Here is a 24788-nt window from a genome sequence, read left to right as displayed (position 1 = left end):
ATTATTGAGAGTAGGATTATGAATACTGACTCTGCCAATTACCACTTGTCAGTTTGCAGGGTGAACTGCATTAAGTAGGATCCTTGCTGCTGGCTTCCCAAACAATTAGATGATGAATTATGTCTGCTTCCTCATTAACTGCCTATGCATCCTTAGGGCATGCATGTAAAATTGTAAACAGTAGTACACTCTAGTATCAGTGACATATGAATAGTTTGGTGCAGTAGCTTGAGAACAGAGCGTTTGGCTCTGCCTTGTAACATCAGTCACTTGCCTTGTAACTAACTGCTCTGCCCATGGTGGCCTATTGAGGCCTCCCACCTGCAATCCCTATGAAGACCAGTGGAAGAGTCCAAAGCTTTACAGGACCCAAGTGAATCTGTAGCATCTTGGAAGCAGTAAACAAGCTCTTGGAAAAGGCCCTGAGGGCAGGAGCCCTGGCTGACAGGGGCTGTCAAGGTGCTGCGTGCTTTAAGCAGGTAGGTGAGGCAGCTCCTCTGTCCCCTATACTGCATGTCCCAGGATTTCCCTGCTCTGCCCTGCCGTGGCTCCGGCCCAGTCTGGAGCTGGAAATGTTTTGAGTTTATTCTTTCTTCCCCCATGGAGCAGCAGCTGTTCTCTAGAGAGAGCAAGAGAGGGAGAGCCTGTTTTTAAGCATACGCTTGTTCCCTTGGTTTTACTCCATGACGTGTCTCCATGCTGTTGTCCCCGTCCTGGAGTGCTGTCAAGGCTGAGCATAACTTTTGGAAGCTGTCAGTGGCATGAAAAGCTGCAGGGGCAGCAGGCAGAGGGACCCTGGGGCAAAAGCACCGAACACACCTGTTAATCCCAGAGAACCTGAGGACCCCCTGCAATGATCCCGGCTGAAAGGTCTGCCCTCCCAAAGGCAGAGGAGCCCCAGCAGGAGTCGTGCTGGAGGTCTTTAACCTCAGGAGCCAGCTCTGCCTTGAGCAGCAGTGCCCGAGGGGAGCCTCCTCCATAGGTGAGCTGTGCTGCATTTGCTGTATCCAAATGCATTCATGGTTAAGGAGGCTACAGAAAACAACGCTGTTTTCCATCCACAGCAAGCTGCAGCTGGAGGTGTCACAGCCTGTAACAGTATTTGTGCATTTATCAACACCGGATTTTCCGCCACTGGATGCTCCCCTTGCTTCTAAAGCCAGGGAACCAGCACTAGCGTGTACCCTTCACAGCTCCTGCCATGGGCTTTCACAGTAGAGGAACGAGAGCTCAGTTCTTCCCAGCTTTTGTGCCTTGCCATAAGACCAGCTTTTAACCCATGAGAAAACTCTCATCCCATGGCAGCTTAAACTTTCAGGAGGCTTTGGTGAGGAACCCCATACAAGTGCAGGTGGCTGATGTTGACCCATTTGCTTCTGGCTGTCGACAACCCCCTTCTGGCAGCTGTGGGCACATTACTCTGTGCCATCCCGGCCTTCCATACACACTGGAAAGGGCACAGAGTCCAGTTTTTGCTTGCTTTCAGTAAATTCCTTGGTGACTTTAGGATGCTGCTGCAAATAGAACAGCAACTCTCAAGTATTTACTGCAGCAGACAAAAGTGCCGAATAGCTACTACTGCAGGAAGCTAGGTTACTAACCTGAACAACTTCTGTGATACCTTCACCACACCCAGACGAGAACCACTCCCCAGCACCCTAACAGCTCCTGACACTGCAGCAGAAGCCACAACCACTGTGAGAAAAAGTGAAATCCTAAGCGCTGCACTGAAGAGTTGCATTTTTGCAACTTTTACCACAACTGGAATACGTGATAGTTTGTTATTGGCTTCAAATAGTAGCAGCTAATGCTGGAGCCCTTGTACTTCCAGAACTGATTCTCCCATCTCAGGACAGTCAGCTCTGGGAATAAAGCTCAGTATCCAAAGTCAAGTTGTGTTCCTCCCACGTTGTTCATTGCAATCATATTTGAGCAGCTCAGATACTCTGCACTGGGTAAAAGGAGTCTGATGCCCCGCCTGTATTTGGTAAACTAAAGGTTCTGCATTTGCATCTCAACTGATCATGACGACCTCCAGGCACTGGAAAGAAATACATCAAGTTTTCTTAGAAATGTACTGTGGAAATAAGAAATTGTTTATTTAATCTCAGAGATACATTTACACACAGCTCTGGGAAACAATGTAATATTCTTAGTTATTTTTCTGTGATTTAGGAAGGTACTTAAACTACCTGAACAATGTTCTTTAAAAAAAAAATCCTTTTTCAGGCTGTAAGGAAACTGTACTCCAAAGAATTGTAGCTGGGTGACAGGCACTACAAATTCAGAGAATATACAGGGAACTAAGAAGGCTCCTCTGCTGAGACCAAAGTTATGCAAAAAAAAAAAAATCTGAGTGTTTCTGCACCTTTCCTTTTAGATGAGGTTACCATACAGTCCTGTGGAGAAAAATAAGAAACCTGAATCCACCATACCACAGTGGGCAAGTGGGTCCTCGTTAAGGTGATGTGCTGTTCACACACAGCAAAAGCACGGGGGAAGCTCAGGTGATAGAACAAGACTTTACACTGATGTCCCTGTAGTTTTTTTCTTTGCTACCTGAAGGTGAGAGGCCACGGCCTTCTTCAGATCGATCAGTGGCTCCTCTGTGATTGCTCTTCCCTCTTTCTGCCACTGAGCAAGGATCATGGCTCGGAGCAGAGGCGGGTATGGAAGGTACCGAACGGTCTCCTCTGGCACTGGGGTGCATTTCTTGAAGGTCTCCTCCTCATGCTTGGGCACCATACGCCAGTCATGGTACATGACTTTGTCGATCTCTTTCATTACTTTTTCGGTTTTGCCTGAGAAAAGATGATGAATGCCAGTGATCAGTGCTCTCAACAACAGACTGCTTCCAGGAAACACAGCAAGCGTCAACTTTCCTGTATCACAGATGCTACAAGAGGCAAGAGTAAAGGAAACTTTCGAAAGATCACATAGTATGTTCAGCCTATACTACGGGATCCCACTTCTGTCCTTGGAAATCAGAACAGGAACAGACAAAAGGTATCAGGCAAGTTGTTCTGTGCTGACCAGAAGTCATGACTTGTAATATAAAAATCTCTTTGCCTCTCTCTGTTTTATTTACCATGGGTAAGAATGAGAGCAATTTATCTCTACACTGATGAAGGTTCCCTGGGAAGTTTAATGTTAAAAATAACCAACAAGTTCAAAAGCTTTGGATGAGAAGTGTTTCAGAAACTCCAGTAAGTTACATTTCTAAAGCAGCTTTAAAAATAGGGAAATTCACTCACACAACTCTATGTATTATTTTAAAATCCTGGTAATGTAGGTTTACTTGCCAACACTCCCATTTCACTGATGATTTTACCTGGAATGCCCTCATGTGTTCATTCCGTGTCTCACTGTTGAGGTCTGAAAGCAGTCTGGCACCTCCTGTAGTGCTTTGTTAGTGCAGTATCTTTCCCCATGGCCAAGGTGTACTGGCTTTCCCATAATATTCCTTAGAATGGCAACGTGAGGGCTAGACCCCGACATTTGAAACTAAAAAAATGACAGCTTTTTTCTCGCTAATAAATTTGAGAAAATTAAAAAAAAAACCAACAAACTTTGCGGTTCTCCTGCAGCTCCCCCACCCCCACACACCTCGTTCTCTGGTGCTGCTTACAGACGCTTTCCCCAAACCCTGCAGAAAAACGAGGTGCTCTTACCTCTGAAGGTCAGGTACCCCCAGGCTCTGCCGTGGTCCATGTTCTGCAAAGAAAGCGAGAGGGCGCTCAGAGCGGCCCCGGGAGCGGGGCAGGGCCCTGGGGACGGCGGGCCGGGCCTGGCGGCTGCCGCTCGGAGCCCCCCGCCCGCGGCCGGGCCGGCGCCGTTACCTCGGCCGTGTAGTCCGCCCGGACCTTGGCGATGACCCAGTAGCAGGGCTCGTCGTGCGCCCAGAGCCAGGACTTGCGGGTGACCGTGCGGCCCACGCCGAACCGCGGCAGGCGGCAGAGCAGCGCCAGCAGGCGGCTCTCGCTGCGCGCGTCCCGCCAGGCCAGCGCCGGCAGGCGCTTCTGCGTCAGGGGCCGCCGCATGCTCTCGTAGTCCAGGGCGAAGCGCTGCGAGTCCCGCGGCCGCTCCTTCAGCGCCCGGTACTCGCGGATCTTCTTGGCCATGGCGGCGATGGGCCGGTGCAGCTTCTTGCGAGCCATGGCGCCGCCCGCCCCGAGCCGAGCCCCCCCCCGCGGCCCCGGCCCGGCCCGGCCCGGCCCGCCGCTTCCTGCCGCCCCGGAAGCCGCCGCGGCGGAACGCTCGGGCTGCGCCCTCGGCGGGCGGGGCTCCGGCAGGCGCCCGGCTGGGCCCCGCCGCCGCCGAGCGGCCGCCCCGGGCCTGTGCGGCAGGCGAAGTGCCCAGAGAGGGCGGCCGGCCCCCCCCCCCCCCTCCCGGAGCTCGCCTTCTCCACAGAGCCCCGGGCCTCCCGGCTGCCGCCCTGCCCGGAGTGAGTCTGGGCCTAGGGCACCCGCGGCCCAGCAGCAGGCTGGGGGCGCTCAGCACGGGTCCTGTCGGGCAAACCCCCCCGGCAGGGATGGGGCACGGGCACGGCAGTGCTGGGTGCAACGCCCGGGAACGGGGAAGTCAAACCCGCCCAAGGGCCCTGCAAGTTCTCGCTCGCTGTTCGTCGTGGGCAGTAGTCAGGGCTGAAACACCCGGGCTTTCAAAGGCAGCCTGGCAGTGCCCTCACATGTTAATGTACCAGAGTCCCTTCCAATCAGCCCGTCGTGTTTGTCAGAATGGGTTTGGGTAATCACTGAATTAGGTTTTAGCAAGATGAAGCCAAGTTGTAACCGGATTCCCCGAGACCAGACCAAGTCCCCCACAGCAACAACTGCTCCGACAGCAGCGATTGTAACAGGGCCAGGAACCACCGTCTGCACCGGGGGAAGCAGAACACTGCTTAGCTCAAGCCACATTAGCCCATGGATTGTGGCTACAGACTGGCAAATTAAACCTGACAGAGGTGTTTCTTTTTGGTTTTGTTTTCTTTTTTTTAAAAATCATATCTTATATTGAAGGAAATGCATCCATCCTGATAATTCTGTAGAGTCCTTTATTGAAGGCATTCAGACATACAGACAGCAGTTTTTGTCAGCAAGCAGATGAGAGATGTGCACAGGAATGGGATGTGTGTGGAGGTTACAAAATAAAACTCCATTTCAAATGATGTTAATATTCTTAAAATATGCATTGGCCAGTCGGCCATGCAGTTCACCAGGGATACAAGCGCAGTGCATGAGTATCTTCTGGCATCCAGGCACACTTCGGTCTGCACATCCTGACAGCAAGTTTTCTCGGGTAGCAGTGACACGCTTGATTGTTTTCCCTTAAGGCAAGCTCTCACGCCGAAGGAAGCCCCTTCGCTCTGGCAGCACCACAGGGCCCTTTACTGAAGACGCTCGGTAACAGCGTCCCTCACCAGCAGCGGGAAATGCCGGGACGGACGCTGGCACGGCGCAGGCAAGGCACGCAGTGCGCACAGCCGGCGGCCTGGCAGAGCAGCTGTGACCCAGCAGCGACAGCCACTTACCCCGCCGTGCTCAGCACGAAGCTTTCCTGCTTGGCCGCACCTTCTGCGCCGCCGGCGGGCAGGGCGAACCTGTGCGAGGCCTCCGGAGCACGGAGACCTCCCTTTGCTCCCACGGGGGCACCAGCGGGGGCTCAGGCCCAGGCTCAGCCCGGTCGGCACGGCGCCCCCCGAGGCCGGCGGAGCCGCTGTGGGGGTGCCCGGGGTGTGCCCGCGGCCCCCGCCCCGCCCCGCCCCGCCCCGCGCCCGGTCGGCGCCGCAGCCGCAGCCCCGCCTCGGAGGAGCGGCCCGGCCCCTCCCCTCCCCGCCCCGCCCCGCCCGCCCCCCGGCGGGTGCCGTCGTGTCCCGGCAGCCCCCGCGCGGTGCGGCTGGTGGCTGTGTCGGTAAGATGGCGGCCGTGAGCCTGAGGCTCGGAGACCTGGTGTGGTGAGTGGCGGCGGGCGCCGGGCGGGCGGGGGGACGCGGCCCGGCACGGCTCGCGCGCGGCCCGGCCCGGCCCGGCGGGGAAGGCGCCCCGTGAGGCGCCCCGTGAGGCGCCCGAGGAAGGGAGCTGGGGCTGGGGCTCCGCCCGTGGCAGCGGGGCGGCGGCGGGGCCGCGGCCGGCGCTGAGGCCGGGCCGGGCCGAGCGTCGTCACCCGGCGGCCGCGGGCAAGGAGGGGCTCGGCGGGGCGGCCCGGGCCGTGCTCCCCGGGGGCGGCGCCAGGAGGGGCCGGGGGCGGCGGCGGGCGAGCGGGGGCCGCCGGCCGCGGCCGGAGCGGGCCGAGGGGAGGCAGGCTCGGCTCCTCGGGGGGCTGCCACGGGAAGGCAGCGGGAGGCGGCGGGTGGGAGAGCGTGGGTAAGATGGAGGGGGGTGTGGGGAGCGGGGCTGAGGGCGGTCGGTGCGGGGCTCGCTTGGAAATACGGGCTCCTCTCAAGGGAGGCGAGAAGGAAAATGAATAAGCGAGTAAGGCGGTCAGTGAGAGTGAAGATACTGCTCCTTGGGAGTGCTTCAATAAAGCAACACAGTAATGTGGGAAAGCACCCTTTTTTTTTGTTTTTGCAGGTTAGGATGTTTCCTTTGAAGCTCACAGAAGCTACTTCCCTTTGTCACTCCAGTGTTACCTTCAAATAGTTGGAGAGCTGTGGTTTTGTATTTCCTGATCAGGAGAACTGAGGGGATTCCATCAAGGCCTGTAAGCACTGATTTTTAAGTGCATAGGCTCTGCTTCACTTGACAGGCTAGGGCTTCTCGCTAGGACTTGCAAGAAATAGCTAATCCCCAACACGCAGGTGTATGCATTTATATCTCAGATAAAAAGAAGTGTGCGCTCCAGGCTGTGACAACTGCAGTTTCTCATCCGAAAAATTGACAGTGCTGTGAAGTTGTCTAATATGTATAGCGAAGTAAGTAAAGGTTCCTTTCAGTAAAATTTCTTTCAAATAAGCATTTGGCCGTGCAGTGCTCTTGGTGTTGGAATGCAGATTATCCTGCTTTAGTTTTGTACGTGACAGCCTAGACAGCTACTGTCCCTCGAGTGGTTGTGGAAGAACTCTAACAGTAAAACAGTACCATATGAAAGGCTTTGATGAACATACTGTTCAGCACAAGGATGCAAGCATCAGATATGAGACATGGTCATGGTTAAAGCTCTTGGCAGTTTTCCTGCCTGACCATCACTACTGAATCTTCTCCGTGGAATTACCATCTCGGGAGGGGCTGGAATGCCTCTTGTTGAGAATTTTTTGTTCAGGAGCTGGCAGGCTTTGCAGATTCTCTGCTGCTCTCTGTCAAGACAATGACTGATCAGCTTTTGTGAGAGTACTGCAGCCTCCGTAAGTGGCAAGGGTAAGATGATAATAAAGCTGGCGTGCTGTGGGCTAAGGCTAATGTCTTTTCTCCTCTGTGGAAAAAATAGTTTTGTGTAGTTGGACACATTTGCAAGTATAGGAAATAAACTTTTCTGCATTTCTTTTGGCTCTTTTATATATTCAGCACACCACCACGTGCAGTGGCGAGCATCTGAAGAAGGTGATAGTGGAACACCTATTGTGGGTGTCCTGACATCACTGTCCTGCCATTAGAGCTTTTCTATCAGAACTTCTAACAGTCTCAGCTGTCTGAGCTGGAAATCTGCAGGTGATACGCTTATCTTACTGGACTGTTTTGTCCTGATGGAAATAAGTTACCGACCTGATCTTTGGTTTGATTGCCTGAATCAGCACTTAAGTTTCTTGCATGGAATATCCAGTCTTACAAGAAGAATAAAGGCTATGTCATTCCTTCTTCCAGGCAGTAGCTCTGCTGTTGTTCTTTTGACTTAAATTCTGATAGTGCAGCAAGTTCGTGGAGACTTTATAGGGACTTAGTCTAGGAACAGGTATCTACCAATAATGATGCGTATGTGTCAAGTGCTTGTGCCTTGACCATCACGGTAGGTTTTGTCTGTAAATTGTAATTCTCTTAATATGATAATATGATGTAATGAGATGAGATAGAAATGGAATAGTTGGTGGTGGCGTGTGTGGTTTATTCTGGTTTGTTGTTTCCCCCCCCCCCCCCATCTCTAGTGCCTAATGCTTTAATTTGTCCCTAGGGGGAAGCTGGGCCGGTATCCACCATGGCCAGGAAAGGTGAGTTAGGTTTTTCCTTATTTACTTGGTGTTTTTTTTTTTTCCTTCTGTACAGGGAAAGCTTTACCTGAAAGCTTTCCAGTTAAAGATTAGTATTGTTTTTCTTTTTTCCTTTTTTTTTTTTTTAAATGTACCAAACCCTTGAGTCTAAGCTGTGAACCAGTTTCAGGGTTTTAATTAAACTGGAAGTTCAGCCTGTCACTAACAGCTGTTAGCTCAGATGGGATGAAAAGCCATTCATCCAGCTCTAGAACTGATTGTGTTCCTCAGATTTAGCTATTTAATCACTATCGCTTTCTGCAACTCAGGTTTCTTTCCTCCTCTGGTGACTTAGTTAAATCCACTGGTTTAAATAATAGAAATAAAGAGTCTGCCTTCTCAAGATATTTTTTAGAGATATGTTTTTCGAGGAATGCTGGGTGTTGAACTTCTGGTTCAGTTGTTTTTTGCTGATGAAAGGCCAAAAAGATTTTAGGAAATTAAATTCTACATGCCATCAGTTTCCATGAAAAAGTCAGGGGCAGTTCAGGCTGGATATCAGGAAAAGGTTCTTCACCAAGAGGGTGGTTGGGCGCTGGAACAGGCTTCCCAGGGCAGCAGCGGTCATGGCACCGAGCCTGCCGGAGAGCAAGAAGTGTTTGGACAGTGCTCTCAGGTGCACGGTCTGATTTTTTTTTTTTGGGTGGTCCTTTGGGGCCCCAGGAGTTGAACTCAATGATCCTTGTGGGTCCCTTCCAGCTCAGGATATGCTGTGATTCTGTGAACTTTGTTTTTATTTTCCGTGTAGGTATGAGGACTGGAAATGCTGAGATAAAAGCATGCCACAGGGGGGAAAAGTGTTGTTAACGTGGCTGACAGCCATAAATACTTGGTTTCACTCTGGTTGTTGAATCAGGTTAAAACCAGGCTCGCCTGCAGTCTTTCAGGTGTCATCTGTGTAAGAGAAGGACTGATTTTCTCTTCTCTAATACTTTAAACTTCATAAGTAAGCTATTTTGGGAGCAAAGACAATGTTTTGGATATGAATTTTAGACTTAACTAAGTGGAACAAATGTTTATGAATGCCATTTGGCTTTATAAGTTTTAAAAAGATCCCTGTCTTACTGGGGACAGGGAACCTCACTAAGAACATAGTGATGTATCAGTGGAGTTTGGGTATTTTTTCAATCTGCTGCTGCATAAGCGTATCTAAAGAAATATACGGGTTACATCTTTAATTAAAAGACATGTAATAGTTTTAAGTCCTCTTCCTTGTTAGGTTTAAAAATAAAAATCTACAAGAGTTCTAATGCTGGATAATAAAGTCACAGAGTATAACCTTTCTTTATGTGCTTTTTAACTTTCGCTTTTAATTACCTTTAGATCGTTAATCCGCCTAAAGATCTGAAGAAACCTCGTGGAAAAAAGTGCTTCTTTGTGAAGTTTTTTGGAACAGAAGATCAGTACGTACTGCTTGTTTTCATCTGGTGAAAGTGCTGTTCCATATAACGTGCTTTTTTTCATGGAAGAAACTTTTGCTAACACGGCAAAGTGTGAATTTGTAGAAGTTTTTAGTTTATATGCAATAAAAATCCATCTATTATTGCATGCTATAGACATGCAAGTGGGTGTATGAAGACTTGGAAGACTTCTGTACTCAGTTACACCAGGATTTTAGTTGCTGCTGTGAAGGAAACTTCTTGGTAGCTTGCCATTTGTAAGGGAGTAGGTGTGATGGTCCTGGGTTAGGTTTTAGCATGTAACTGTTCGAGACAGGTACAGTGAAGAGCATTCATTTATTTTTGTGCTGGAAGAATAACATGGCTTTATGCTTGCCACTCATAATAAGAACATAGTTTCATGCCTGAAGACTGAAAACGTTCTCGCTGCACCTTTGGGAGACTTTGTAGCATAGGGCAACAAAAACTAGTAGACTCTTTTTGCAAAGCAGAAGTTACTGGTTCCAAATAGACATACAAGATCATAGTTGTCTTGGACTTAGATGTTTACAATCTGGAGAGAAAAATGAAACTTATTTCTTGAAGCCAAAAATTATGTTGCCGGTTTTCCTGTTTTTCTTTGCTGCTATTTGGTGTTCAGTCATGCAATAAGTGAGAAACCTGCAGGAGATTAGCAAACATGTTACTTCTGGTAGGGACAGGAGTAACAAGAACCAAGAAATGGATGTTGCTTAAGAGAACTGTTTTCAACGATATTCTTGCTTATTAAAAAAAAAATCCATTAAGAACTGATATCTAAACTTGATGGGGTAGAAATGAATGCTGCACACTAATAGGAAGGTTTGTAGGATCTCTAGTAATATACAGTAGGTGAATGTTGATTTGAGGGCAAAGGATTTTTTCTTCTTGTTAGCCAATGGATATTCGAACTAATCAGGCTCTAAAAGCTGAGATCTGTCTCTTTCTAGCCTAATCATTTGCTCTTGTTTCTTCAATTTCATGTTTTTGGATCAAATACAGAGGTGTTTTGTATTAAGACAAGTTTGGAAGAAGTGGTTGTATGTTTATGGTACTGTAGCTGAGGTTAGCGACATTATTGCAAGTGTAGAGTTCAGATCTACAAAATAATTAGGATCTACTACATGATTCTGTATTCTTTCTAGGGAAAATCCGACCACGTGACACAGGAAGGTAGTGCTTGCACACACACCTGCCTGCATTCCTCCCGCTCTCCCTGCTGCTTGTGAAATTTAATCATTTCCTGCTAGATGATCACAGTTCAGAAGCTTGCTCGTTTTGACTTGCATACCTTATCTGAAAATTAAATAGAAATAAATACTGTCCTCTTTGCTGCTCTTATAAAGTAATATTGATAGACAGGAGAGAGAATCTTGTGTGCCTGTTCTCTCCTGAGTTATGGTGGTGTTAGAACTGTGAGAAATGCTTGTCTTTGAGCGTAGTCAAAGAACCAAGTCATGAAAATTTTAACTGATTTCACTTAACGTATGAGCATCAAGGGGAAATTGTTTTATTTTTTGTAAGTAAACTAATGCATTTTACAAATAACTTTTTGTAAGACATATATAAACAGTGGAAATAACAAATTAAGAGAATCTCTATCTAATGAACAGAATTACAAGTGGGAGCATGCAGAACTCCTATCGCTGACTGTAGTTCACGGTATGATAAATACACACTGGCTCATACTGGTATTCTAGTGCACGTTGCTCCTGTTTTCTTGTGCTTTGCTTTTTCCATACCTTTCAAGGTTGCAAGGTGACATTACCATTGATCCAATTTTACAGCTCTTCTGTTACTGCTTTATTCTGTCAAGATTTAATATTTGGACACAGACCTTTTGGTTATTGGGCAGTTTGTGTAAGGCAAAGGCAAGTGCTAGTTAATGGGTAGAGTCCTTCTTGGACACTTCTCAGGGTGGTTGCCAGCCAGTTTGTCAGTGGTTAGGCAATCTCAGAATATGGATAGACTATTTTCTTCTGAGGAATTCCAAAATGCTAGTGAAAAGCTATTTCCTTCTGACCTTTGTGGCTCCAGTTTCTCATACCAAAGGTTAAGGAGAAAGCTGCTTAAAGGTAAGAATGGGTTTGCAGTCATTTTGTTGTTTTAACGTGGAAGAGGAATTTGCTGATTAATTTAAACTGTGGTGTACGCCTGTGCTCTAGCATAGTGAGAGGCACCTTGATGTTCGTAGTGGTGATATAACATCCATGTCCTGTTCTAAGTGATTTCCTTAATCGTGATGCACGTGCTCATGTAATGCCTCTTACTGACTTGTTCTCTAAATTCTTCTCTAGTAGTGAGAATTCCTAGTCTGCCCAGGACTTTTTTTCTGAGTATTTGTCCTCAGAGTAAGTCACATCAAAATGATTCTTCATCCAAAATCAAGAAGAGTTGATGTTTCCTGCCCATAGAACTGACAAGCATGTAACGGCATACAGTTGATGGATTATAAACTACAACTTTCTTTTAGTCTTTCTAAATAGCGATGGAAGATTGACCTCTTGCCTTTGTTTTCAGCTGTGCTTCTTAAATAGCTTTTCAGATTGCCTTTTATTTTCCATTTCCTATGACAAGCTACAGGCACGTCTTAGGAAATATTTGTACATCATTCTAGTAATCAAGGGCAGCAGCTGTAAGAATTGCTGTGTGTATTTATTTATGGCAGTTAGCAGTTACTAGGCTGGCAGGCCCATAGCCTACCAGTCTTACAGAAATGCTTAGAGTACTCCTTCCAGTTCAGAATGTTCTGACGTTTCATGGCCTGTTAGGAAATTCATTATGACATTTTCAAAACTGGAAAAAAAATGAAAATCAATGCTTTTTATTATGAAGCTGTCACTCTTCAGCACACTTTTCTTCATGGAAGTATCAGGGAGAGTTCTGCAGTCATCAGGGCTGTGGATGTGTGTGCATGTACATACGCTGTAGCTATACTGTCATAGTCGTGGTCTTGCAAGTCATGTGCATCAGTCATAATAGGAAACTGGAGCAGCTCATTCTTAACACACAGCACCTTTTTGAAGCATCGGTAGAAAACTAAATAGTCTTAGTAAATGCCATGGGGTCAGGGGGTCACTTCCTGACTTGATATACTAAGGAAAAATGGCAAGTGTGTAAGGAAAAATGAAAGAAGCTTGTAATCTAAGATAACTAATGATCTGCAACGTATTTGCATTAGGCCTGACAATCTTGGCACAGCATTTGGTGTCTTCCCATTTCTCATATACTGTTGTGATGCCAGCATGTACCCTCTTCTTCTGCCACTGTCCTCCCTGGTTTTCAGGGAGAGAGAAGTTTACGGAAGTAGTCTTTGTAAAATATTATATGAGATCCCGACGTCAGAAAACACGTGGTTGAAGCTTGCCAGGTGTTGAATGTGATACTTTTTGGGAATCCTCATAGACTCAGAGGCTGTAGGCTGAGCTGACGCAAGGTTAGCTTACATTGCTGCTGTTTTTCAGATGGGCGTATCCCATGCAGAGCTCGGCTGTAGTTGAGCTGCTGTATGCCAGAGCCTGCTGGGATGTTGTTAGACATCTCTGTAGGCAGAGTGCCATAGATGAAAATTACTATAGTCAAAACTTGTTCTTTTCTTGCTGATATTTCTGAAAGTTTAAGTATTCTGTAAAGTTTCTGTTATTGCATAAATTACACATTTCCTCTACTGTAGTAAAATACACTACAATTGCATAAATTTGAAAAATTTACCACTTACAACTTCTATCAACATTGAACTTCTGCTTGTTCTTCTGCAAAATATCCCTTCCTTTCAGTTGCATGGATGTTTGGTTTAACTTGTTGTGATCATTTTTGTGCTGTTTGCCATAAAAAGCTTTAAATACCAAATTAGAGAGTTCTGCTGTTTGAGTTGTCATACTGATGAAAATTGGGGCTTAGCCTTTTGATGTCAGGAACCCCTGTCCTTATTTCTGCATTTCATTTCTTGGTTGTGTGCTCACCAGCACAGATCTTGCAAATAGCTAAGCTGTTTTCGACTTCAGACTGATTGTGTTAACATTTAGTGTGGGCCTTTAAACTGGTGCTCTGTAAACTTGAACGTTCCCAGGCTTTACTAAGTAAAAGAACCTTGGAGATACAGTGCCACCATTCTGCAGACCTAACTTGTAAGGCTTGCAAAAAGTATTTGTGAAGTTTCTGCTACTCCCCTTTCTCCAATCTTTCTAGGGTTTTTCAAGGTATCATTAGGAACTGGTATCTTTAGACTGGAAGAGTGGCTAGAAAATAGTGCATTTTAAGGTCATCTTACCTGTCCTAAACTCCTGTCACAGATTTGAAAATGCTGTCTCTGGTTGTCTCTCTTCTATGGCACTGTTTTCCATGCAGCTCTAGGTCACATTCATACTTGCCTCTGCTTCACGAGCTTTTAAAGTTTTGATTGTTTGTGAATAGAATGCGGATTTTTACAATGAGCAGGGGCTTTGTAAGAATGGCATATTGAAGGAGATGAGGAAGGGTATGAAGAAATTAGCAGAGAAGCCCATTACTAAAATGTATCTCATACATAAAAATGTATTAATGCTCTCAGACACACGATCTGACTTTTTTTGGGGGGTGGTCCTTTGGGGACCCAGGTGTTGGACTTGATGATCCTTGTGGGTCCCTTCCAACTTGGATATTCTATGATCTTTTTAACGTCTTTTCACTTTCTATTTAATCCATTCTTTATAGATATTGGATGACTCTGTGTGGCAATATAAATGCAATCTCATTTTAAATATGATAGCTTCAGTAATGTAATGTCACTAATTCCTTTTCTGGGGGCGTTAATGCATTGCCAAGTGAGGAGAAAAATAGTTCCTTGTACGTTGCATCCTAGTGCACTGGGTTTACCTGGCAAGGGCTTGTTTGCATGGGGCCTGCAGGGGTGGTCTTTGTGAGCAGAGCCCAGAAGTAGACGAGAGCCAAATTCAGTCAGCTCCAAAAGAGACCTGCTGCTGGCCAGAGCTGAGCCAGCGAGTGATGCTGGTTGCACCTCTGGGAGAGCAGATTTAAGAAAGGGGCTGGAGGGGGGCATGGAACTGCTGTGCAACAAGAGTTGGAGGAGAGAAGAATGACCACCAGCCCTGCAGACAGCCAGGGCAGTGCAGGAGGTAGAACAGGCTGTCCCCCTGCAGCCCATGGGTCCCATGGCAGAGCAGGGGGAAGAAAAAAAAAAAAAAAGCACACAGGTTGAGATAATTTCCTTAAAGGAAAAAGGAAGAGGGAAAAACAAGCAAAGGCTATGCGGAAGCACAGAGAGAGGAAAAAAAATTGCTTGTTGATGGGAAGTAGAGAATAATGTTCGACCATGTCCTGGGAAGCAGGGCCTCAATACTTGTATCAGTTGTTTGGGAGGACAAACATCTTCATACTGAGAGCCCCTCCTCTCCTTCCCCTTCCCCACCTCTTAGTGCTGAATGTGACACCATATAGTATGGAATATCCCTTTGGTCTGTTCAGGTCAGCTGCCCTGATGATATCCTGTTCCCACTCCTTGCCCACCCCTGGCCTACTGGTTTTGGCAGGGTCTGTAGAGTCCTGATGCTTTGTCAGCGCTGCTCAGTAATGGACACACTGCTGGTGTGATAGCAGTGCTGCTCTAGCTACAAGTGCAGAGCCCAGTGCTGTATGGGCTGCTGCAGGGAAAGCGAACTCCATCCCAGCCAGAGCCAGCACACCTAGAGACCTCCTATCTTAGTATTGGCCGTGAGGTTATTGCTTAATAGAGATCTGGTATATAAACAGCTTCCCAGTAAACACATTTATTCATTAGTTTTCAGGTGTCTGAAACACACAAATGCTTTCTGGACATCCAGTGTCAAAAGCCATGTCCGTATCTTACAGAAGGTTATCCAAGTAGGTGACACACAAAGGGTAAACTGGAAAGGAAAAGACCCTCCTCAGTTATTTCACCCTGAGGCAGCACTTAAGACTGTTTTTCACTTGTTAGTTTGTCTCTGAGATCTCTAGCTCTTTGTCCCATGTGAGCACGAGTGCCAAAATTTACCTTCAGTGCCTGGAAGAGGAAAGCTTTGTACTTCAGACTTTCTCTATCCGAAAGGAGAAGTAGTGGGAAAGTAAACTAATGAGCATGTATAGCAAAGAGGGATAGTATGTGCAGGCTGAAAGAAACCTAAGAGAACACCATGGAAGAAAAAACTGTTCTTACTTTAAATTTAAATCTGGGAACGGTGCTTAATGTGCTTTATTGTAATGTACCCCCAAAGTTTGTTTCCTTTGTATGCACAATGGAAAGACTTAAAGCTGATGCTTCGTAGTACCTAGTCATGCTTTGTCCCTGAGTGTCCCACAGAAAGGCTTTGCATCGAAGTGAATGTTTGGATGTTTTACTAATGTCTGGGCAGCTGTGGAGGGGTTCTTTGAACAGCTGCTAAACTGCAGGCTCTAGGCTGAAAGTAATGATTTGACTTGTTCTGGTATGTTAAGTCAGTTGTTCTGAAGATGATATAAACTAAGCAAAAAGACTCAGCTTCGTGTGCAGGAGAGTACTGGGTTCTGCTTCCAGGCTACGACTGGCAGTATGGAAAGGATGCTGGTGCTTCTGCAGTCAGTTTTAGCAGGAGACCTTATCTCTCCCTATACGGGATACAAAAAAGTTTGTCTACATTCAGGAAGCTGTTTTCTAACTACAAAAAGCGGTTAATGCCAGTGAAGCTCTCTGTGAAGTTTTAAAGGGTTTGCTGGCTTTACTCATGAAGAGAGGGCAAGCAGGATCCAGCAAAGCAATTGACTTATTATTTTTTTAATAATCTTTAATTAGTAGTTTTTATCATTTTTTTCACCTTTATGTTAAGCTTAATTGCATGACATGCATGATTTCTAAAGAGGCATCTGTTAAACCATTTCACCTGCTTACAGGAGCTAGACAGTACTGGAGAATGTTTAAAATGTATAATCAAGGCTATTCAGTGTTTCTAACACAGGGATGTTTGGGGACCAGAGAAAATCAATTCAGCTGGCTCATACTCTGTGCTGGGCTGCTATATGCTAAAAAAAAAAAAACATCCTGGCTCAAAAAGATTTTCTAAAACTTAGGTATCTTTTCAGTAAGGTGGAAGTAGCTTTTTAACAGTGTGGCTAATAAGTCTAGGCTTGAGTCTGAGGAGAGAGGAAAGTAGTCTAATCCCTGTGAAAGCCACAAGGAATAATGAAAGCAAAGGTATTCCCTTAAGCTGCAGTGAATGAGTTGTAGAAGAGCTTGCCAATCAGAAGGGAAGTGAAGTTGTCATCCTGTAGTTGAACACTTACCCATTTGATAAATGTCAAGAGGTCCTATTCAGCAGCAGTGGAAATGGTGAAGTCTTTTGAGTTTCCTCTTCAACTGCAGTCAAGTGAATACTCTGCTACTGTACCAGTTTACCTTAAGTCAAACAGTAACAATGAAGAAAACTGTTCTTTTTCCTCAAAAGTGAAAACGCTGTTATTGTGCAGAATGTCAAAGTACGTTCGAAATACACCTGGCAATGAGCTGTGGTGTTTGCACTTCCTTCATTTGTGAGGTATCTAATTTTGTTCTTTCTCCAGTTTTTGTAGACGCTTGTACACAATGTGTTTGAGCAAGGGATTGATTACTTTGAATTGTTATGTGGCCTCCACTTTTAACAGCCTTATGAACAGATTCGTGTTGGGGGCTACCTAATACGGAGGCATGTGATTGCGGGTGTTTCTACTGGTGATATAAGAACAGCCACTAGACTGCCTTTGTACTGAACAAGTGCCTATGATCATATCCAAAAGCTGGTCTGCTGATAGAGTATATGAATAGCGCTTAGAGGGGAGCAGTGCTAGCACAAGAGGATGAGAAACCTGAGAGAGAAACCAAGTAAAAGTGCCAGAAGTAAATTCTCAGTGAATGCAGACATTACAGTCCTTCAAGCTGTAGAAAACGAGTGAATTTGGGTTGCTATCATCAATTGCTCTGGGGAAGAAAGTGTATCTCTATTTCTAGAAGTATAGTGGTTGAGGAATTTGCTGTTTGGAGAATAACTTATTTTTTCTGATTTCTAGTGCTTGGATCAAAGTGGAGCAGCTGAAGCCGTATCACCTTCACAAAGAGGAAATGATAAAGATTAACAAGGGTAAGCGCTTCCAGCAAGCCGTGGATGCTGTAGAGGAGTTCCTTAGAAAAACCAAAGGCAAGGATCAGGTGAGTGGATGGTTCTTTACTGTGTGCATCAAAACAAGACTTGGTATGAACGATGGTGAAATGTATCTTTTATCTGAAAGGAGTTCATTGCTTCTGTCAAGTTTGGGGGGGAGGGGGGCATGGTTTTCATTCCTGTGTCTTTTTTTCCCCCCATCCTCTCTTCTTCCCCACTCAGTCTTGTTTGAGGAGGAGGGGGAAAAAGTATTCTAATACTGATGGAGAAACTGAAGAGGCTAATTGATCTGCTTATGATGAATTTATAAATCAGTCTTAAGTCTTGGCCTAGAATTTAATATCTACTGATCTCGTCTTAAGTATAGTAGAAGTGCATATATGTGCACGCACTCCCAGCGAATCTTCATGGCCTGTTCTATTACTCAGTTACTTAAACTGATGTGTTTTTGCAGGTGAACTGACCGGCAACTTCACTCACTGACTTCAAGGGGCTAACAAATACCTAGTTTTCGTGTTACTGTGCTGTTGGTTTGCCTGATAATAATCAGCACAGGGTTCTTCACATCCTTGGTTTTACATAAAAGTCATTCAAGCTCTTCTCTTCTTTCCTTACCATCTTCTATTCTGTAATCTCTCAGGCATCTTCCCATAACTCCAGTGAAGAGAAGAATCGACGTAATTCCAGTGAAGAAAGAGGCAAGCAATCTGCTGGTGAAGAGAAACGCAAAGCCAGCTTGTCTGAAGGGAAGTTGAAGAAGGGCACAGGGGAAGGAAAAAAGAGGGTTTCTTCTGTATCGTCAGAGAGAGGATCAAAGTCACCTTTGAAAAGAGCCCAGGATCAGAGCCCCCGAAAGCGGGGGCGTCCACCCAAGGATGAGAAGGTTTGTGTTGTGCATGTCCGCCAGTGCCCTGTGGACTTTGCAGGTGGATTCTAGGAATGACTGGCACCTTAAATAACAGGCCAGCAGGACGAGTCAATTCAGTATCAGGTGGTTTAAGCTGTTCCATGTTGCTTCTTCTAGACTGATTGGTTGTCAGATACCTTTGGCGAGCATATTGTTGATTCTTTCTGTGAATTTATTGCAGTTATTAAATGGCTCTGTTCAAATCTTGGAGAGGGCTTTGAGAGCTGTCTCCTGAGATTCCACCTTCCATCTTGCCATCCCTCAAATTCAGTTTATGTGGGAAGGATTAGTGAGGAGATGTGGGTCTTCATCTGATTCCTGACTTGTCCCATTTCATCTGCTTTGTGTGATCAAGTGATTTATAGTCACTTAACACACCCTTAGTAAGTGCTGAGGATGAAGGTGTTCTTAAGGGCAAAGGCTTAAAGAAGAAATTCTTGTAGCATGGAGAGAATACACCAGAAGAATTCTTTTTATTTGTTTCAACTTCTGTACTATAGGATCTGTTTCCTTCCTCCATTACAAAAGTCCAGCATAAGAGCGTTATTTTATCCTTGTTACTTCCCTTTTACATCTGGATGTCGTGACAGCAACAGGAGCCAGCAGTCATCTAGAGTTCCAGCCTTTTTATTTATTGTGGAACTCCGTGCTGAGGTCCAGATCTTCCTTTTCCAAAAGGATAAGTATTGCAGTGGATTTTTACAATGCATATGTTCCATCGGAGACTTCAGATGAAGACTGTTGGGAGACTTCAGCTGATAACACCCTGCATTAGCCTGCTTTCTCACCAGTACTTCAAAGGGATCATGTTTTCCTGTGCTTCACAATCTTTGCTTTCAGTATACCTCAGGATGCAACTCAAGATGGTAGTCTTTGATCTCCAAAATTATTACTGGATTGGCCATAACAGGTTGAACAGCAAACTCTGTCTTGATGCCTTGGTAGTAAAATGAAGCTGATGAAAGAAATACTGGCTTTTTTTTTCTTGAGCCAACTTCTGTTAAATCAGACCATGCAGAAGAGACCATCAGTTTCTCCTTTTGGGGGGAGTTGGAAGAGGGGAGGAATGAATGCATACTTGTGAATTCTTACTAATAATTAGAGTGACTCATGCAGGAATACACTTTATTAGAACTTACTTTCTCCTTCCGAAGTGTTGCTATAGGCACATTATATGTTCAAATTACAATAAGCCCTATTTTTCTGATGCAAAATGCTTTTGTCTTTGAGCTAAGCTCATTCCAAAATTGATCAAAACTGATGGCTGTGAGAATTCCAATAGTGCTGACATGCTACATGCTTAGTTTTTACTGTATTAGCTGCTTTGGGGTATCGGAGAGAGTGCTGAGTGACTTAATTGTGGCACCAGAATTTTTACTGAGGAATTACAAGTGTGGTGGGTTTAAACAGCTTGTCACAAAGTGGTGGCCAGCTAGGTGATAAATGTTTGGCCACAGACCATGAAAGTGAGTGAGTTTCTCTAGGAAGTAACTTTTACAAGTTCAGAAAAGTAATGTACTGACAATTAGAGAAATCACTATAAAATTATTATGTCATAACACTATTTTTCAGCCTGTGAAATAACTTTAAAGTCTTGTATTCTGCTTGCCTTGTTCTCATAACTTCCCCAAAATATTAGTCCTAAAAGGAGAAAATGTTTGTTATTGTTCTGAATTACTGCAATGTTGGGATCTGGGTTTTTTGTTCACAGTCCAAATTCTAGTTTTCCAAGCACTTAGCGTGCAGAAAATTCAAGGATCCAATTGTTGCTGAGGTGTGCTCTATCTAGAAATGTTCTTTAGGCATACGTGATCATTCGCATACTCTCATTTTCAAGTGTATATGGATATTTTCAAAGGACCAGCACAACCATATGTTATCAGAGTAGTCTCCACCCATGCTTTGCCAGTTGAAGCAGCAGTGTGGTCTCTAAAGAGAGAATTTTAGTGTGCAAGGTGTTCCTTAGACTGAAATGGCGCTTCGAGATTGGAGGCTGAAGTCTAAATTGTCCCTGCTATCAGCTGAAACAGTTGTATCAATATGAGTTACCTACAGCTGTCTTGCTCTTACCTGTTTTGCAAAGTGCTCTTCTCTCGTGGTTCTGTGTGGACACCAAGATACACCGTGCATTTTCCTGAAGGGTGTTTCATTTCTGAACCCTCATTTCAGGAAGATAACACCCAGTACATAGAAGTCTTGCACAGTCTCTTCATATAGCATGAAGACGCATGTTTTAACCGTTATCTTTGGAAATAAGGATGCGTATATTAAAACTTACAGTACAATAATGATGCATTAATATCATCATGACATGACAAATTGGGGTATGTTAATGAATGGGAGCAGTCCACATACCAGTTCCTGTCTCATGCATTCTGCAAACTTGAGCAGATGTGACTGTATCAGATACACACTTAGAAGCTTCTGCTAACAGGTAGGCCACTTTCTTTGGTTTTGATGGCAGTAGAAGATTAGAACAGTTCAAAGCTCTGCTTGACTGTGGTGATGTTCTTTACCCATTTTTTAGCTTTTTGCATCCACCAGAGGGAAATGCTGGATCAAGTGTGTTTGTTTCTCAGCTCACTGCATGATTACACAAGTGCAATGATTACTGTTGCGGCTTCTGGACAATCCATTCTTCATATGTAACTGGTTGAATTCCCTTCTTGGCAGTTCATGTTGTTGTTTTCTTAACGTCACCTGCATTGATAATGCTGTGTGCTTTCAATATTACCTCTTCATGGAAGAGCGTGTGTAGTGCTTTTCAAAACTGTGTATGATCTTATGATCAACATGATCTTATGATCAACATGCTGTTATCAGCTACTGAGCCAGGTTGTAAACTCTTTCTGATCTTCCTCATATCTTCTCAGGACCTCACAATTCCAGAGTCAAGTACAGTGAAGAGAGTGATGACTGGAACAGTGGCTGGATTTAAATGGCCACCAAGCGTCAGTGAGGTGAGAAGCTCTAGGTTTTCTTTACAGCATAATCGATCTAGGAACTGAGCTTGTAGAAGATGATCTAGAGCCTTTTATCTCGGCTGTGGAATAGAGATTTTCCCTTCCTCCTGTAGGACCAAAAAGATGCTTTCTTTATGTCATTCTGTATTGTAACAAAGCTTGACAGTCTCCTGGGCAACTAGTAAGTATGTTGAAAAGTGATATTTCAGTCATTGTGGAATCATCTGCAAATTCACGCCTCACCTACTGCACATGTTTTTTGTACTTCTGGTTTCAAAAATATTTCTGTGACTGGCTTCCCAAAACTGGAAGAGAAGACGTGGATAGTCTCTCCCTGTATGGATACTGTGGGTATAGGGTAGTTTACTTCAATTTCACTCTTAAATAGCTTTTGGAAACCTTCCATTTTGTACACAAATAATTAAATGATAAGGCAGAGTAAGAAGAGCATGATTCTACAATAGTGCTTAGGATGCTCACTGGGCAGGTAAAATACATGGGCTCCAGTTCTTGTTGCTGTTAATATGGGTTTGCCTACCATATGACTGCTAGGATTAATGTCCAGCCAACTCCCAGAATACTGTTTTAAGAAATTTCTTGGAAGCTGGAAAATAATTGTTTTTGGGAGGAGCTGTTGCTTCTGTCAAGCATGGAAAGGCCTTGCAGAGAGATCTGGACAGATTGGAGAGCTGGGTAATCACCAACCACGTGAAGTTTAACAAAAGCAAGTGCCGGGTCCTGCACCTGGGACAGGGCAACCCTGGCTATTCGTACAGACTGGGTGACGAGACACTGGAGAGCAGCCCTGCAGAGAGGGATCTGGGGGTTGTGGTTGACAGCAAGCTGAATATGAGCCAGCAGTGTCCTGGCAGCCAGGAGGGCCAACCGTATCCTGGGGTGCATCAAGCATGGCATCGCTAGTCAGTCGAGGGAAGGGATTGTCCCGCTCTGCTCTGCACTGGTGCAGCCTCACCTTGAGCACTGTGTGCAGTTGTGGGCACCACAGTACAAAAAGGATGTAAAACTGTTGGAGAGTGTCCAGAGGAGGGCTACAAAGATGGTGAAGGGCCTAGAGGGGAAGACGTATGAGGAGCAGCTGAGGTCACTGGGCCTGTTCAGCCTGGAAAAGAGGAGGCTGAGGGGAGACCTCATCGTGGCCTACAGCTTCCTCGTGAGGGGGAGTGGAGGGGCAGGCACCGATCTCTTCTCTCTGGTGACCAGTGGTAGGACCCGAGGGATTGGAGTCAATCTGTGATAGGGGAGGCTTTGCTTTTGAGAATGAAACAGTGTAAACTGCTTAATCGAAACAGGCTGCTTGATACAGCTGCTACATATTGAATATTTTACACCTTAAGTTGTTATTGTCATGCAGCTTGGGAGAACAAGGTAATAGTGCTGTGGTTGCTCAGTGACTCTCTGGGAGGTTTCTGAGTATGTTTTTTTTTCTTTGTAGCCTGTGAAGGACAGTGATCCGCACTTTCATCACTTCCTGCTGAGCCAGACAGAGAAGGTGAGGATTTGGCAGACAGGATCATTCTGCTAATCTGTCTAGCTTGGCATCCTGCCCTTTGCTGGGATGAAGGGCTAAGTACAAGGAGTAGACGTAACCAGCTCTGAAATTCTGTTCTTTGGGGCCTAGTAGAAATGAGATTCTCACATGCAGTCTTGTAGTTCGATTACTTCCTAACATTTAGGTTTAGAATGATTTAGCAGTGAGGACAACAAATAGTTTAAGTCATTAAAGATTTCCTAGCACCAGGATTTGGCAGACTTGTTCTATTAAATTCTGCAGATTGAACGTGAGGGCTAGGTAAAGCTGTTCTTCTGTTTTAAAACACTGTTTTTTGATTCTTTGACAGTTGTCCTTCCAATTTCTTCATTTGGATGAACTTGTTAATTAGCTTAATATGGGAGGAGAATTTCCTGTGGCCAGAAAAGCTCCATGTAAAACAGTCAATTTATCTCATAAGAGTCAGAAGTCTTGCAGGATTTTATCTTCAGCCAGTGAAAATCTGGAGGAAAAGAGAAGATAAAATGAAATGGAAAAAACATTTATATCTGGCTGAGGATCTGGGCAGAGACAGATTAAGAGTAGCTGAAAATAAGCAGCCAAGGCAGGGGCAGCCTTCAGCATGCGATTTGTTGTAAGCCGTGTGCCTTCTTAGCTTAATGAAAAGGCTTCCACAGCTGCATTGACATAATGAGCACAGGTATGAGGCGAGGTGCTCTGTGTCAGGCTCTGGAGTTCTATTTTCTTTGGCTCAAATGTGAGAGTAGGGATGCCCTGAATCCTTGCCTCTAGGGGAGCCTGTTGTATGAACTGCGGAGAGGAGTTTGTAGTCCCTGCATCAGAAAACAGTCTGAATTGTTGGAGTAGGGTAGGAAGGGAATAACTTGGTATGTTACAGTAGGTTTTTGTTTTTGTTTTCACCCATTGAGGGAAGCCCGAGAGTTTTCCTGTGTTGCAGATGGTGTGTGGGTGAGCTGCCTGTTTTCTTTGTAGCAAGGATATAGTCTGTTTACTCAGCAGAGCAAATCAGCCCTGTCATTCCTCTGAATGCTTTGTCTTCTTCATACAGCCAGCTGTGTGCTATCAAGCCATCACAAAGAAGCTGAAGGTTTGTGAAGAGGTGAGGCAGCTCTTGGCTTTGATGGATTTTCCTTATTGTCATAAGGATTTACAGTTCCTCCAGAGCTGTGTGCTTTTTATTGTTTTCAGGAAACGGGATCCACCTCCATCCAGGCAGCAGACAGCACAGCAGTCAATGGCAGTATCACGCCCACAGACAAAAAGTAAGATCTCCAACGCACTTCAGCCATTTCCCTTCCTTTTTCTCCTTCCCACTTTATACATGCAGCCATATCCAGCTTGTGAGAATCAATAAACCTAACGTTTCTCTGTAACTAGAGATCTCTTCTGTCCGTGCGTGAAACTCTAATTTGGGGGGAGGTGGGAGGGAGGCAGCTAGAAAGAAAACAGGAGCTGTACTGTAGAAAAATTCTAAACAAGGTCTGGCCTGGGTATATTTGCAGTTCAGTGCTTTCGTGCAGTTGCCCTATTTCTTTAGGGTATATTGCAGAACATGAAGAAGCAGTATTTCTGAGTGCTGTATGATGCAGAAGGATAAAAGCTAGTTTTTCTGGTAGTGTGTGGCAGTTGACTGGGGTTGTTTAATTGCTATCCTGCGTATATAGAAGGCA

General features: G+C 45.3%; 2 protein-coding genes across 10 annotated transcripts in view; one reads left to right on the top strand and one right to left on the bottom strand.

Moving 5' to 3' along the window:
* Positions 1 to 2075: 2075 nt before the first annotated feature.
* On the bottom strand, positions 2076 to 4235 carry MRPS34 (mitochondrial ribosomal protein S34). The gene is made up of 3 exons (XM_048066878.2): positions 3840 to 4235; positions 3672 to 3714; positions 2076 to 2801 (listed from the first exon to the last, which is right to left on the bottom strand). Exons 1-3 carry the CDS (start codon positions 4155 to 4157, stop codon positions 2524 to 2526), a joined length of 639 nt encoding a protein of 212 aa, XP_047922835.1. The 5' UTR covers positions 4158 to 4235; the 3' UTR covers positions 2076 to 2523.
* A 1594-nt stretch (positions 4236 to 5829) lies between these two features.
* Positions 5830 to 24788, top strand: part of GLYR1 (glyoxylate reductase 1 homolog) — a 28262-nt gene continuing 9303 nt past the window's right edge. For 5 of the 9 annotated variants that reach the window (XM_066977368.1, XM_066977369.1, XM_066977370.1 and 2 more), the window contains exons 1-9: positions 5830 to 5953; positions 8101 to 8137; positions 9500 to 9579; positions 17626 to 17764; positions 18358 to 18600; positions 21498 to 21584; positions 23041 to 23097; positions 24167 to 24217; positions 24307 to 24380. In XM_066977368.1, coding sequence (XP_066833469.1) covers positions 5916 to 5953; positions 8101 to 8137; positions 9500 to 9579; positions 17626 to 17764; positions 18358 to 18600; positions 21498 to 21584; positions 23041 to 23097; positions 24167 to 24217; positions 24307 to 24380 — 806 coding nt within the window. In that variant the 5' untranslated portion in view covers positions 5830 to 5915. Of the gene's footprint in view, positions 5954 to 6569; positions 6700 to 6751; positions 6911 to 8100; positions 8138 to 9499; positions 9580 to 17625; positions 17765 to 18357; positions 18601 to 21497; positions 21585 to 23040; positions 23098 to 24166; positions 24218 to 24306; positions 24381 to 24788 lie in introns of those variants that run through there. The other 4 variants (XM_066977373.1, XM_066977372.1, XM_066977371.1 and 1 more) reach the window with 3 other exon arrangements.

This window comes from Anser cygnoides, chromosome 15, assembly GCF_040182565.1.
Source record: "Anser cygnoides isolate HZ-2024a breed goose chromosome 15, Taihu_goose_T2T_genome, whole genome shotgun sequence".
Lineage (NCBI taxonomy): Eukaryota > Metazoa > Chordata > Aves > Anseriformes > Anatidae > Anser > Anser cygnoides.
Note: the sequence above shows the minus strand (reverse complement) of the source record. Positions and strands in the feature narration are given on the sequence as shown.